The 14198-nt window shown below is 43.7% G+C and overlaps 1 protein-coding gene across 4 annotated transcripts in view; it reads right to left on the bottom strand.

The window, feature by feature from the left end:
- Nucleotides 1–233: 233 nt before the first annotated feature.
- BOK (BCL2 family apoptosis regulator BOK) overlaps nt 234–14198 on the bottom strand; it is a 33441-nt gene continuing 19476 nt past the window's right edge. For 2 of the 4 annotated variants that reach the window (XM_063131519.1, XM_063131520.1), the window contains exons 4-5: nt 4337–4500; nt 234–1723 (exon numbers count right to left, since the gene is read on the bottom strand). In XM_063131519.1, coding sequence (XP_062987589.1) covers nt 1598–1723; nt 4337–4500 — 290 coding nt within the window. In that variant the 3' untranslated portion in view covers nt 234–1597. Of the gene's footprint in view, nt 1724–4336; nt 4501–13425; nt 13474–14198 lie in introns of those variants that run through there. The other 2 variants (XM_063131521.1, XM_063131522.1) reach the window with 2 other exon arrangements.

The following is a 14198-nucleotide window of genomic DNA, read 5'->3' as shown; positions in this document are numbered from 1 at the left end:
CACACACACACACACACACACACACACACACTCTTTCACTTTAGATTGCATCCTTCAAGGCTGCATTTTGGGGAGGGGAAAAACATGTGGTAGGGACAGAATTACATGCAACTCAGCGCTAGAAATAACATGAGATCAAAGAGGACTAGTGGCATGCACGAATTAATTCTATGGTATTGCAAGCAATGAAGAGACTGCCAGAAATGCACTTCTATGAGGCAGAAAGAGGAAAGTACCAATTGATTTGTGTTTCTCTTTCCCCTGCTTCTGGCAAGAGGTAACACACGACTTCTGCATGTCATCTTGGGTGAGATGTCAGCAGGAGGCCATGGCTCTCACGGAAGGGAGGTGCTAGAGTCCATACTCTGAGGGTTACAGTTGACTCATGCCACTCCTACTTCTGCTTCCCCCATTTCTAGGGGCCCATGAAACAGCTCTGTGCCTTCAAAAGAATGAAGGTTTTGTTGAGTGGTTCTCCTTTTCTCAGTTCCCTTTGAACTGCAAACTAGCTGTAACACCACTATTAGGACTTTAATGAGAATTTGTTTCTTTGTTTACTCCTCCTGGGCTGGACTATTACTTTAGCTAAAAAGGAAAAGAAGTAACAGAATTACAGCTGAAAGCATTCTTTCCTACAATGTTTTCTCTCTTTATCCTGTATACAGTTCATGGAATATTTAACTGAATTTATTATTTACCACATCAGAAACAAAAGTCACGCATTGACTATGGTAAATGCACAGCAATGGACACAATTCATCGATGACTTTTTCTGTTCTCCTCCTGCGGTACAATTTGCTATTGGGATCTCCTGCATTCCACATTGATGTCCTTATTTATTTTATTTTATACATTTCTTAGGCACCTCTCGAGACTGCAATCTTCTCATGTGCCAGTTAGGAAATCTCTTCTGTTAAAATTCTCAAAATATTGATGCAAAACTGTGTTCTTTTCTTCCGCTACATAAAAGGCTTTTTAAAATTTACTCCTGATCTTCTTTCCTTGATCCCTCATGTAGGGAGATCTGCCATCCCTGCCCCACAATCCTTGTCTGGTTACCTTAAGCAGAGGGTGCCGTAGTTGTGGGGATTCTATAACTTAGAGGAGAACCATGAATTTCATCCTATTGGAAAAATCTTCCATTTTACATTATTAACCAGGTGATCAAGGACACAACCTTTAGAGGCGGCTGGGGGAAACTGAGTAACTGAAAAACAAAGAAGCAGATGACATACTGCGGTTTTCTTCTTGATAGCAGCTCCAACTAGGATTCTTTACTCCTCTTCTATGCATAAAAAATGTGACACAATTTGATCAAGAGAGAAAAATAAATAACTGAATGGCAAGCCCATCAGCCTCCTGAGCATGATCCCAAGCCACTGTGAAAGTACAGAGGGTGCTTGCTGCAAGAAGCAAGCTGAAGAAATGTCTCCCGTTGCTGAGGAAAGGAGTCTTTGCACTTAGGCAACTGGGAAAAGCCAGAAGAGCAGACAGAATGTCTGTTTGCCCGGCTCTCTTCCTCTTCTTGTTTCTTCCCCTTCTCTGTGTCAGCTGTGCCCATGAAGGAGAAGATGGGGCTTCACTGGGAAGACGGATGTCATCTTTCTGGTAAGAGCACAAAGAAGATGGCCTTCAGGAAGTGGCCAAAACTACAAACGGCAGCCACAAGCCAATGGGAGCGAAGGTTGGGATCGGTATTCACCACGCATTTTGTTATGTCGGTCTAGAGAGAGAGGAAACAAAAACAGAGCATCAGAATTGTGCTACTCTTGGCCCAGTGTTTCATATGTAAAATTCAGTGCCGCAACCTGGGTTCCAATATGGCACCCCCTTTCCCTTCCGGTTGACATTTCCCTACAGCAACTTTTCCCAACCTGCTGCCCTCCAGACGTTTTGGACTTCAACTCTCATCAGCTCCAGCCAGCATGGCCAGTGATCAGAAATGCTGAGATCATAGTCCAAAACATGCAGAAGGTACCAGGCTGGAGTGTTCCCCTGGCAGCCACCACTGGATACTGGTTCTGAAAATTCCACATCCCACCTGAAAATCCTAAAGTCCAGCAGACCTAGATTAGGTGACCAAGCTGCAGTCTGCAGGACCTCCACCAGCATGAGCACATGTCATACAGCCAAGACCCACAAAGCCACAGGTTGCTTGCAAGTATCTTTTTGGGGTAGAGGGAAGAGGGTATGGACAGAAGAATGGTATATTCAGCTGCAGCAACATACAGTTCTAATTTTTAGCTTTTAAAATATTTATATAATGCTTATTCCCACCCCCTTAAATTTTACTCCATAGTTTCCAACACGTGTTTAGCTGGTCCTAATCTGATGAAATATTTCCTAACACAGTATTATGCATCGCCACATTTGGGCTGCAATCCTAAACTCCTCCCTTCTTGGGAGTAAGACCCACTGAACTCAGTGGAGTCTGGTTCTGAGCAGACATGTCTAGGATTGTGCTGACAATGAACAGCTCCTAAGCAACTGGCTTTCAAAGCGTATTTCACCCCATGCAAGACTTTAAAATTTGGCTAGGGTTGCTCTGCTCAGAACTGTCTGGAAAAGTTTTCAAACCACTCTGAGAACTGAGGAACAATTGCTGTGCATTTCCAGTCAAGATAACAAAATGAATCACGAGGTTTTTCAGAAATAGATTCATAGAATCATAGAGTTGGGAAGGGGTCATTCAGGCCATCAAATCTAACCTCCTGCCTCAGTACAGGAATCCAGTTTAAAGCATCGTGGCAGACGGCTGTCCAGTCTTTGAACAACTCCAGCAAGGGAGGGCCCAGCACCTCCTTCGGCAGTTGATTCCATTGCCTGACTTCAGCATCAGTGTTGCTCACTTTCCTTTCTGAATACTGTCCAATAAATGTCACCATTGGTTGTTTTTGTTCCTACCTTTGCGCTTTCCTGCTCTTTTCGTACCTACAATCACATACCTACAAGGACCACTTCACACATTACAGTTTCAGCCTGGACATGCTAAAAACACACATCATGATGTGTAATTTGAAGGACATGTACACAAACATCATTGATGTGTACTCACATATCAGGTGGACCATGACTGGCCAGGATTCCCCCCAGTGTCTTTAATAGCATTAGGTGACCATATAGAAAGGAGGACGGGGCTCCTGTACCTTTAACAGTTGTATAGAAAAGGGAATTTCAGCAGGTGTCATTTGTATGCATGCAGCATCTGACGAAGTTCCCCCTTTATCACAACAGTTAAAGCTGCAGGAACCCTGCACTCTTAACCAGAAACAAAAGAGGGCAGGGCTCCTGCAGCTTTAACTGTTGTGATGAAGAGGGAATTTCACCAGTTTCTGCATGCATTCAAATGACACCCACTGAAATTCCCCTTTCAATACAACTGTTAAAGATACAGCAACCCAGTCCTCCTTTCCATACGGTCATCCTAAATAGCATATATGTTTCTCTCATAGCATGTACAGCAGCAGTCCTGAGCTTGCCTTTAAGCAGGGGTGACCAACCTCTTTCAGCCCGATGGCCAAATTCCCATTTCAGAGAAGCTCTTTGGGGGTGGGGCATTCCAATGGTAAACAAGGCCAAAAATACCCACAGATTTTAGCTAAAAGTTCTTACTGCCAGTAACAAACTTCAGGAGATGCATTTCAACCTTTGAGAATGGAGGGGGGGGGGCGTAATGGTGCAACAGGCAGGAAACCACTAAATCGATAGTTGAGGGGAAAGAGGTGTGGTCATCAGGAAATCCTCAGAGGGCTGGATTGGGGCCTCAGAAAGTCCAGACTTGGTCCTCGGGCCTGAGGTCCTATGGCCCTCCTTTAAGGTATGAGGACTGGATTTATAGAACAGGTGGTAGCAGGTCAGGAGCAAATCAGGTTATTGGAATTGGGCTGAAAACCTGGCGGCAAATATAGCCAGGGTTGCTGCAGGTCAGTCACAAAGCTGTAGGGAGATGTAGAGCTAGCGTAATCAGGATCACTGCAGGGCACGGGCCGATAGAAGAGTTGACTGGCAAAGCTCCTCCATAAAGGGGGAAGTTTGCTCAGTGCTTGGCTTCATTAGCCTGCTGGCAGCTCATAAGGTCATTCTGCTATTATTTATTTCAACAGTAGAGGCAGGTGGCTCCAATGTCAGTGGAGCAGTGAATCCGTTCTGGGTTTCAGTCAGAACTCTACAGGTGCTATCTAAGACGCTCGCAGCTTGGATAATTTCTTTAGAGTTCTGACCGAAATGCGGAACGGATTCACCGCCCCACTGACATCGGAGCCACTGCTTTTTGAGAATATTTCTGTTACTTGCACATTCACTCTTAAGAAGGGTTTTAATATGCACTGCTGCTTACCCAACCGCCTCTCCTCTTCATCCACGTCACCAAGGTCTTGCGTACAAACTCTCCCAAGCAATCCACAATGGTATGGACCATGGCAGGCTGGGCGTGTCTCACACAGTCCACAGCGAGGCCAGCAGCCACAGCATAGAGAGACACGACCTTACCCCATGTTATGCCTGCAGGAAAGGGGGGGGGGGGGAAGTTTCCACACATGGTTGGTACAAAGTGGTGGGAGAAAGGTCCTGATGCAATGCTAGGCAATTATGTCGGGTGGGCTGGATCCAGATGTAGTTATACATAAGTGAAGTCACAACCAACTTCAGTCCCATTGATTTCAATGTGTCTACTCAAAGCATGACAAAGTCTGGATCCATCCCTATAGTTTGTGGGGAGGGCATACATTTTTGCATCTGGAATGGTAAGCTGTCATAATTGGTAATGGCATTATCTCCCCCCCCCCCCCTCTCTTCCCACCCCCATATGAAAGCAGAGAATGCTTGGGCTAACATAGGACCCATCTGTACCCAATTGTGTTGTTTATATACAAGTTAATTATTTCCAGATAGTCTGGCCCAAGTCCACGGATGATCTAAGTATTATTTAGTGCACTCTGGAGGAACTGTGGAATTATGTTCAGTGCTACTTACCCATTTGATGCCAGTATACCAACATTTTACTGCCCAGGTGGAGATTGGCACAGAGGATTGAAAAGCAATGGGCATTGGAAATGACCCTTCTAAGGGTCAAGCTAGATGAGATACCATTCCAGCAATTAACAACCTAGATAAGATGCCATTCAAGCAACTTGCAGGCACAGGCTCCCAATCAGAATCAGATTAATGCCGCTTGTATGTATGTGTGTGTGTGTGTGTGGAGGGGGGGCAGGTGGCATTAACCCTTTGCCCCCTGTTGTTGCCCTGATCTGAACTGGGGGCCCCGCACCAATTTGCCCTGGGTGGGAGAACTCCCATTTGCTCCAGTTGGAGCTTCTCCCCACCCAATGTAAATAGCAGGCATGGGAGTCTCCCAATCTGGATCAGCACTGCAGTAGAGGCAAAGGATTAAAAAAAACCCCAAAAAAACCCAGACCAGGTGGGTCCTGATCTGGATTGCCAACAACGCCCCTCCCCACCCCACCCCAACATCTGCAGTCATTCATGCAATTGCAAATGGTGTCACATCTAGTTTGGACTTTATCTTCTCGTTCAATAAAATATCATTCCTGAAAGTACCCATGATCACCTCATTCAATTTCCTGCTCAAGTCCATTTCAACAACTTATCTAAAGTAGACCAGATAACTCCAGATGTTCTAAACCAAACCCTACGCTTAGGGCAAGGCACAATTCCCTTCTAAAACCCATAATCTTTATCCCCAGAGTTTTGCGGTAGAAATAATATATTTTATCATCAACGTTATTCAGACGTTGATGATAAATCTGGTGATGGGCAACAATGTTAGATTGGTTTATTCTCAAGGGCTTATTTAGGGTGTTATCACAGAATGCAATCTGTATTTCCCCACAACTTAGAGAAGCGACTAGAATAAGCATTGTACTTTAGGAAGGTTTGTACAGTTAAATAGACTAGAAATGGAAAATGTGGTTTTGAAAGTAAAAAATGAGGAATGTCTCTCAACAGTGGTTAATATTCCAGCCCAACTTTTCCATAGTTTCTTGTTTACCAGTTTTAAATTTAAACAGCATATAAAATTGCAACAAAGTATGCATTAAAACAAATATTAGAAGGAGGGACTTCCAGAACTGTGTGATTCCAGAGAAGAAGCCAAATAAAACCCCACTTCAGCATGAAGAATGTGGTTGAAGGGAGCAGCAATGAGAGGAAAGAGCTTTGGCTAATTCTCCACTTATTGGTGTGGACAGAAGGATGAGGTGTGTAGCAGAGCAAGACTACAAAAATTCCGCTTGTACTTTACAGTGGAATTCCAACAACTAGCAGCCGTAGGAGCCCTCCATCTGGAAGAGCCTTGACTGACAGAGGTGTTTTCCCCATCACCTCCTATTGGATCATTTTAACTGGAGATGCCAGGGACTAATCCTGGGGCCTTCTGCATTCAGATGCTCTATTGTAACAGCACCCAATCCATGAGCAATGGTCCCTCTCCAGCTTTCCAAAACCATGAGGCATTTTCTACATGAGGCATTTATTGCACACTCATGATTGGTCATTCATGGAAGTTTGCGGGTCTTTTACATGACATCGTCAACTTCCAGAGCATCTCCCATGCTTTTTGAGCTTTATTTCACTTTTTTAAAGATCGGGGATAAAGCAAAAGGAAAGGTTAATGCGACATATTGACAGTTTGAAATGTCGCCATTGCACTATAACTGAGACACTAAATGGCGCTGTAATGAAAGAGATAGAGCATTGCCAAGAAATGAAGTTTTCAATTCAAATCAGGTGTCTGCCATGTAAAGATACCCATCGTAGTCCCACAAAAGAAACGGGAACCAAAAAGCCATGGTAAGGATACAGGATTTCTGCCTGGTGTGGTAAAGCCCTTTATGGTAGGTGGACCTAATTTTAAGAATGATTAATGCTACTGCAGAACTTCCTTCTCCCCTGAAGTTGGAATCTGGATAACTTCAGCTTGCACTGGACCTTGCTTGTCCCTTTGGTCTGCTGGTGGGGACCAAAGTCAGGGCAACACACGCTGCCGCCCTCTCCTGCTGAATTCAGGAGCATCCCAGCCAGGGCTCCATGACATTTGCATGCTCTCTACGCAGTGCTACAATGTAGAGCTAGCTTGACCATACAGGCCAACTATTATTAATTATTATCATCATATATATATATACATACATATACATACATACACATACACACACCATCCCATAGCCCAAGCTCTCTGGGTGGTTTACAACTATGCCAGTGTCCAAAGCATGTATGTTCAAGGGAGGGTGCCAGGCCTTCTAGAACACTCTATGAGTCTATGCTCTTGCACTGGGAAACGTCACACGCACAAATATAGGGAGAGAGAAAGAGAGAGAGTTCTATAAAGCCCTTTAAAACAATCTTCCTCAACATTGTGCCCCCCAGTTGAACTGAACTGTAATTCCCATCATTCCCATGGCCATGTTGGCTGGGAATGATGGGAGTTGCTGTCCAACACTTCTGGAGGGCACCAACTTTGCTAAGTCTGCTTTAAAATGTCACAGGGCTCTAGTACACACACACACACTGTTGATGGCAATGTCATTGTCACTCTGCCCCTATACTGCCCTGCCCAAGGTGATAAAATCCTTGAGCCAGCCCATCTGCTTGCTTCCTTAATATGCTATGACAGATTAATACTATATCATCAATGCACAGTTAAACCATTATCAGTTTTGTCATTAGCTGCTGCCTACACTCTACAGAGGTGAACGAGATGCAGGCATCAGTACCTGGCAGGGGAATGGAATGCGGTTCAGCCAGCTAACCTGGCCTGCAGCGAAGCTTCCTGTGTGGCAGCCTGGACAGAAATGCCCTCTGGGAGAGATTCCAATCATGTCTATCTTCCTACTAGAGCTAACATTAAGCATTCTTCCCCCCCACCCCACATTGTGATCTCAGAATTGGGCAACTCCTGGGGCCCTCCCATTGGAGCTCTTCAGTGCAAATAAATCGTGGGCAGAAACTGGATAGTTTAGAGTGACCATGTGCCCTCTTTTACAGAGGACTGTCCTTTATTTGAAGGCCTACCAGAGAGGACCATCCTCTGTTTGAAGGAGTCCTTTAATTGAAGGACTGTCCTCTCCTGGTTCAAAGCATAAGAACATAAGAGCAGCCATGCTGAATCAAACCAAGGGTCCATCTAGTCCAGCACTCTGTTTCTCACAGTGGCCAACCAGCTGTCGACCATTGAACCACAAGGGACATGGTGCAACAGCACCCTCCCACCCATGTTCCCCAACAACTAGTGTATATAGGTTGGCTGCCTCTGATACTGGAGGTTGCACTTAGTCATAAGGACTAGTAGCCATTGATAGCCTTCTCCTCCAGGAATTTATCCAACCCCCTTTTAAAGCCATCCAAATTGGTAGCCATCACCACATTGCTGGATTGGTGCTCATCCACAGTTGTCATCTGAACAAAGGTCACCCAGTCCATGGTCTTCCACACTATGGTAAGATGTACTGGTTGTTATTTAACTTATAATAATTATTTCTAAATTTTCATCTATACATAGAAATTAGGACATGCAGATTTTATACAAAGCACTATGCTCTTTTTTTGATGATTCTGAAGTGGCCGCTCTACACTAAAGGAGAGCTGGTACCTGGAGCATGTTCTCCTCTCCCATCTAAGTTCACAGCAAAGAGCAGGGCTCTTATCTCTCTCTCTACAAAACTAAGAGATCAAATTACAGGAGTAAAGAAACAAAAGACAGCTATGCGCAGACTGATGTTCCCAATACCTTTTGAACATGATTTTTTTCTCAAGGAAGTATTTATGCTTCTCCTTGGAGATTGCTCAAGAAAACCTTCCTGCTACAGCTCACCAAAGCAGGGGGCCTTTGAGCAGCATTCAAAGCAGCTGACTTTGTTTTGGGATGCAGAATATCTCCCTGTTAGATACCAGCAGCACCCACTCCCTTTACAGAGCATGATGAATGCTATTTATTTAATTAATGTCTAAGATTTATAAGCAGATTTTCAGCAAATGCTCCAGAGCACCATACAATTAAAATTAAAATGCAATAAAACTCTTTATCCAAATGTTATACTCCTGAGATAGCACACCTATACGCACTAAGTCTCATTGTACTCAGTGGGGCTTATTTCTGAGTAGGCACGCATAGGATTTCAATGTAAGCATATTTACTTGGAATGAGCTCCAATGAAACCAATGGGACTTGCTTCCAAGTACATGCGTTTAGGGCTTGGGCACAAAACTGCTGATGTCACAATGTGAGAACACACAGAAGAGGTCCCTGATAACATGGTGTTTACAAACTCTCCCTGCTGTCAATAGGGACCAAGTTCCTGGTACTTGATTCAAGGATAAAATAATAATAATCAGCTCACAGCAACAGTAAAAGGAAATTAAAAAAGAACCTGCGTATCTGTAAAGCAGGGGTGGGGAACCATCCAGAGAGCTTCGGCTATGGGGCGGTATATAAATGTAATAAATCAAATCAAATCAAACATGAAGCCCTCCAGATCATCCCTAACCATGCTAGCTGGTGCTGATGGGAGTTTGAGTCCAACAACAACTGGAAGGCACCCCTGCTATAAAGGAAGGAAGGATGCTCTAGTCTAGAAACAATAGGACAGCACATTATAGCCAGCATATTTAGCATGGAAGATAAAGATTACAGACAGCTATTTACACATTGTGGGGGAGCTACAGAGGTTTCCTGCTGTGCCCTTACTGTGTAAGCGAGCTGGAGAAAGGAGCTGCTGTGCTAATTATAAGGGAAAAGCTCACAGCATTGCAATTTGACACCCACAAATGCCCCAACTCTGAAGATATTATAATGATTTTAAGTTTCACAAGAAAACAAAAACAACAACACAGGTGTAGGTGTTCCAGTTAAGGTGCAAGAAGAATGCTCATGGCAGGTTTCTACTTACAACTCTCTTTGCAACAATTCTTTTGAATAAAATTCATACCCAGATGCCTTCTCTACTAGGAGCCACAAAGAGGGTTTCCCTCTATAACACCCTACTTGTTTGGAAGTAAGAAGACTTTAAACATTACCAGTTCTTCTTGATGGTGTTTGGTGGTTCTCCCACTTGCAAACATGTGAGAGCCACTGCCTTATTTCCAAATGCTGTAATCTGTGTATACTCATTAGCTGCATTTCATATTTCATCAGAAAAAGACAAACGCAATGTAATCCTATACATGCTTACTCAGAAATAAGTCCCACTGTGATCAGTGGAGCTGTCTGTCAGGTAAGTATGCACAGGATTGCAGCCTAGAAAAATCAAGGATGCCTCTTCAACTTAGTGGAGCAGGGATAAAGAGCAATGAACATTTCAAAGATGAAGTGGGGAAATGGACATACCATTTTTGTACAAGCGAACCACAGATTGCAAGGAAGTTTAAAGTAAGACAACAAAATTTCAAATATTGTAATACAGTATGCAAGATGTGGTACAGAGCCCAATACCATTTTTTTAAAAAAAGACTAGATGTTAAACTCACCAATATAAGTGCAGCAACATCTATGAAGGATGCTCGTTAAATATATATATATCCTCTTGCTGTAGATGTTCCAAAATAAGATTGCTGAGAACTAAAAGCAATCAGCAAGGGACTAGAGTTCTGGATTAATGCCCTGTGCTCTTAAGTATATTCTTAAAAATCCTTAAGGATGTACAAAAGGTTATTCTTCCTTAAAACATCCAATAACTGGAAAAGTGATAACAAGCCTAAATGCTGACTTGATCCTTTAATGCAGCAATCCTATATATACTTACTTGGGAGTAAGCCCCATGGATTCAATAGGACTTGCTTCTGAGTAGACATGCATAAGATTGCACTGTTAGGCTGTTCATACATTCCAGATAAATAGTCAGAGAGACAAGACAAGGAATCATACAGTCCATATAGGATTTACATCCTACAGTCCATATAGAATCCTACATACACTGGGCCCAATTCAAAGCAAGTTAAATGCACTATATCCGACTGAAACCAATGGCACCAGTTAGTTGTTACTAACTTATAATCTATCGCTACCAATAGATCGTAGGCTGAAAAATTCTATTTGGAATTAAGCTCCAACTAATTCAGTGGGACTTAGTGATGATGATGATGATGATGATGATGATGATGATGATGATGATGATTTACATTTATATACCACCCCATAGCCGAAGTTCTCTGGGCGGTTTACAAAAGTTAAAAACAGTGAACATTAAAAAGAAATATACAAACTTTAAAACCATAAAAAGCATAAAATACATATTCAGAGCAAACACGTAGGGGATTAATTCAGAGCAAATACATAGAGGATTAAATTTAAGTCACTACTTTAGCTTGATCAGAGCCAGAACTTGCTCATAAAGATGTATTATTCTGCATATGCCTCCTTTATCATGCCTTCAGCATCTTTCCTCCATCTTCTTCCAACATTCCAGAGTACACATTTTGGGGCTGTTTGTCTGACCAGAACAAGGGAGCTCAACAGATGGAGTGCAGATAGGTTGCCCATTTGTTTGCCTGCCTGCCTCGGCCACCCACGTACAGCAATCTGCATCTCATGTAAACGCCATCAATTCAGATTCCAATGGGCCAAAAGCAAGCTGTTCTCTTTACAACTGCAGCCAAGAACACAATAACTTCTTTATCTTTTATGTGTGTGTGTCATGCTCGCAAAACCAAGTAAATAAGAAAAAAGCCCAGAGAAAGAGAGGAAAAGCAGCAGGGAGCCGTCTCTATACATCAGCCAAGGGACCTAGCAGCTAGATGAAAGCCAGCTGTGGAGCTGAGGTATGTAAATGCTCAACATCCCAGAAGAGAGAGAATAAATAACCGCCTGGCCGGAGGCCCCCTGCATCAGCCTCCTGCTGGAAAGCCTCCAGGAATCCATGTGGGAATAAGTGTTTGGTCAATCTCTGCGCTCACAAAACCACACTTCCTTTAATGACACAAATAAGTCTACCCACTTGATGATCAAAGGGCACCACTCTTCATTCAGACCTCAAAATAAATTGTTGATGAGCCCTATGACATGGTAGTGATGGTGGTGGAGATGGAACCAACACCTTGCAGACACAGCAGATGTCATCCTCCAATACTGTCCTCTTACTATTTAGGAACCTAGGAAGCTGCCTCCTATTGAGTCAGACCACGGGTCCACCTTGCTAAGTCTATTCCAGAAGGGCAGCCGCTCTCACAGGCTTCAGGCAGGATCCTTTCCTAGCCGTACCTGGAGATACTGGAGATCGAACCTGGGACCTTCTGCGTGCAAAGTCGGTGCTCTGCCACTGAGCTACGGTACCTCCCTTTGGTAGAAAGTATCTGAATGAAGACTCAGAGCTTGCTAAATCCAGTATTACTTGGCAGAGTTTTCACTTGGCAAGAGGTAGAAGGAAGGAACCTCCTCAAGTGGCCGCAAAGGAAGCTCAGGGCACTGTTCATTGCCCCCTTGTCTCAGGACAGAAAGCCTTTGGGAGCTATCTTACCCCAGGGCACAGTGAGATGGCTCCCCAAAGGTGCCCATTTTAAAGCACTTTATTCTCTAGGCCACCCTTGGGCCAACCTCCTACTCAATGCAGGAATCCACCTTAAAGCATACCTGACAGATGTCTGTCCAGCTGCCTCTTGAATGCCTCTAGTGTGGGAGAGCCCACGACCTCCCTAGGGAACTGTTTCCATAGAGTACCAGACATTCGCAGCTTGGAAATGTGAAGCTTTTTTTAAAAAAAAAAGAAAAAAGAAAAACCTCCCTTAGCAGTGGCTTGGCTTGTTTAACAACGTCCAGACTAAACAAACACCTTCCTCAAAGTTTATGGCTTTGAAAGCAAGCAGCTCCCACAGACTTTACTCAGAAGTTTTAGATCAAGCCCAATATTCAAGATTTGCAGTACAAACACAGGAAGAGAACTGCCGCCACTCTTGAATTTATAGTCAAAATCATCCATGTGGTTTCTCAATCACAGCATCATATATTTAACGCTCACCAAAAGAGGCAAAAAAGCAAATCTACCCACATGCCATTCTTAAACATCCTTCTATTTACATAGTTGGGATAGTGGAAAACACTGCAGGTGCAATTCAATTACCTGTAAACAACCCAGAGTTTCCAGGTTCACACATCATGAAGGAGCCCAGGAACAGGGGGTTCCCGAGTTGTCGAATAAAAGCGAAAATGATGAGCCCACACTCTGAGTGTCCCTGCAATTCCTGGATTAAACAACCCAGGAATTGCCACTATGATGTGCAAACTGGGTCTGTGTATTATTAAGCCAAAAAATAAATGCATGTACGAGGAACTTCACATCTGACACAACAGCTTCGAACATAGAAGCAGACTCTCAGTCACCATCTTTGCCATTTTGATGCCCCCCCCCCATTTAAGGCTTCAGTCCTGTGCACACTTACCTAGGAGTAAGCCCCATTGAATACAGTTGGATTTACTTCTGGGTAAATATGCACAGGGATGCATTGTAAGTTTGCTCATATAACTGTTTTCTGGAAGAAAAACAGGGAGGATGTTGTATTAAGCATTCTACCAGTGAACATTTTAACATTAAAGTCAAATTCCTGGGGGGAGGGGGGACCTCCCTGCAGCTGCATTCTGTCCTCTATCGCTGGATCTGTGGATCTGACCTTGGAATGTCTGGCTCAGGCACAGCTGGCGTATGGTTTGCTAGCTCTAACATTAAGCCTCCTAACTGTTGCTTGGATCTTGCCAATAAAGCCCCAGCGTCTCCTCCGATGCAAAAGAGGGTGGGGCTTGCGCACCAGTAATAGTTGTGTAAAAGAGGAAAGCATAAGTTACAAATTTTCCTCTTCCACACAGTCTTTAAAGGCAGACCAGCTCTGTTCTCTTTTTACATCTTGTGCACCTCAAAAGCCAATATGGATCCTTAGACTAACAACAAGGGGAATGGCAAGTACTAGTCACTTTTTAGGAGTTGGTGAGTTTTGTACAAGAGGGTAGAAAGTAAGCCTGAGTCACCATGTTACTCTAGAATGACTACCGCATCTTTCATTTCTGCTTACGATAGATTCAAGGAGACACTCTGAATTGCCAAGCAGATGGGAAGAAACCCCTAGCATGTTCCTGCCTCCCTCTGTCCGGCTAGGCCAGCAACTGCTAGATGAATTCAACCACAGAAACAAATGAGGATAAGGTTGATTCTTAGTTCCTTATTCAACGCAGAACTGCATGAGCAGCCTAAAGAATTAAAGTT

The sequence above is a fragment of the Elgaria multicarinata genome, chromosome 8 (genome assembly GCF_023053635.1).
Source record: "Elgaria multicarinata webbii isolate HBS135686 ecotype San Diego chromosome 8, rElgMul1.1.pri, whole genome shotgun sequence".
Classification (NCBI taxonomy): domain Eukaryota; kingdom Metazoa; phylum Chordata; class Lepidosauria; order Squamata; family Anguidae; genus Elgaria; species Elgaria multicarinata.
Note: the sequence above shows the minus strand (reverse complement) of the source record. Positions and strands in the feature narration are given on the sequence as shown.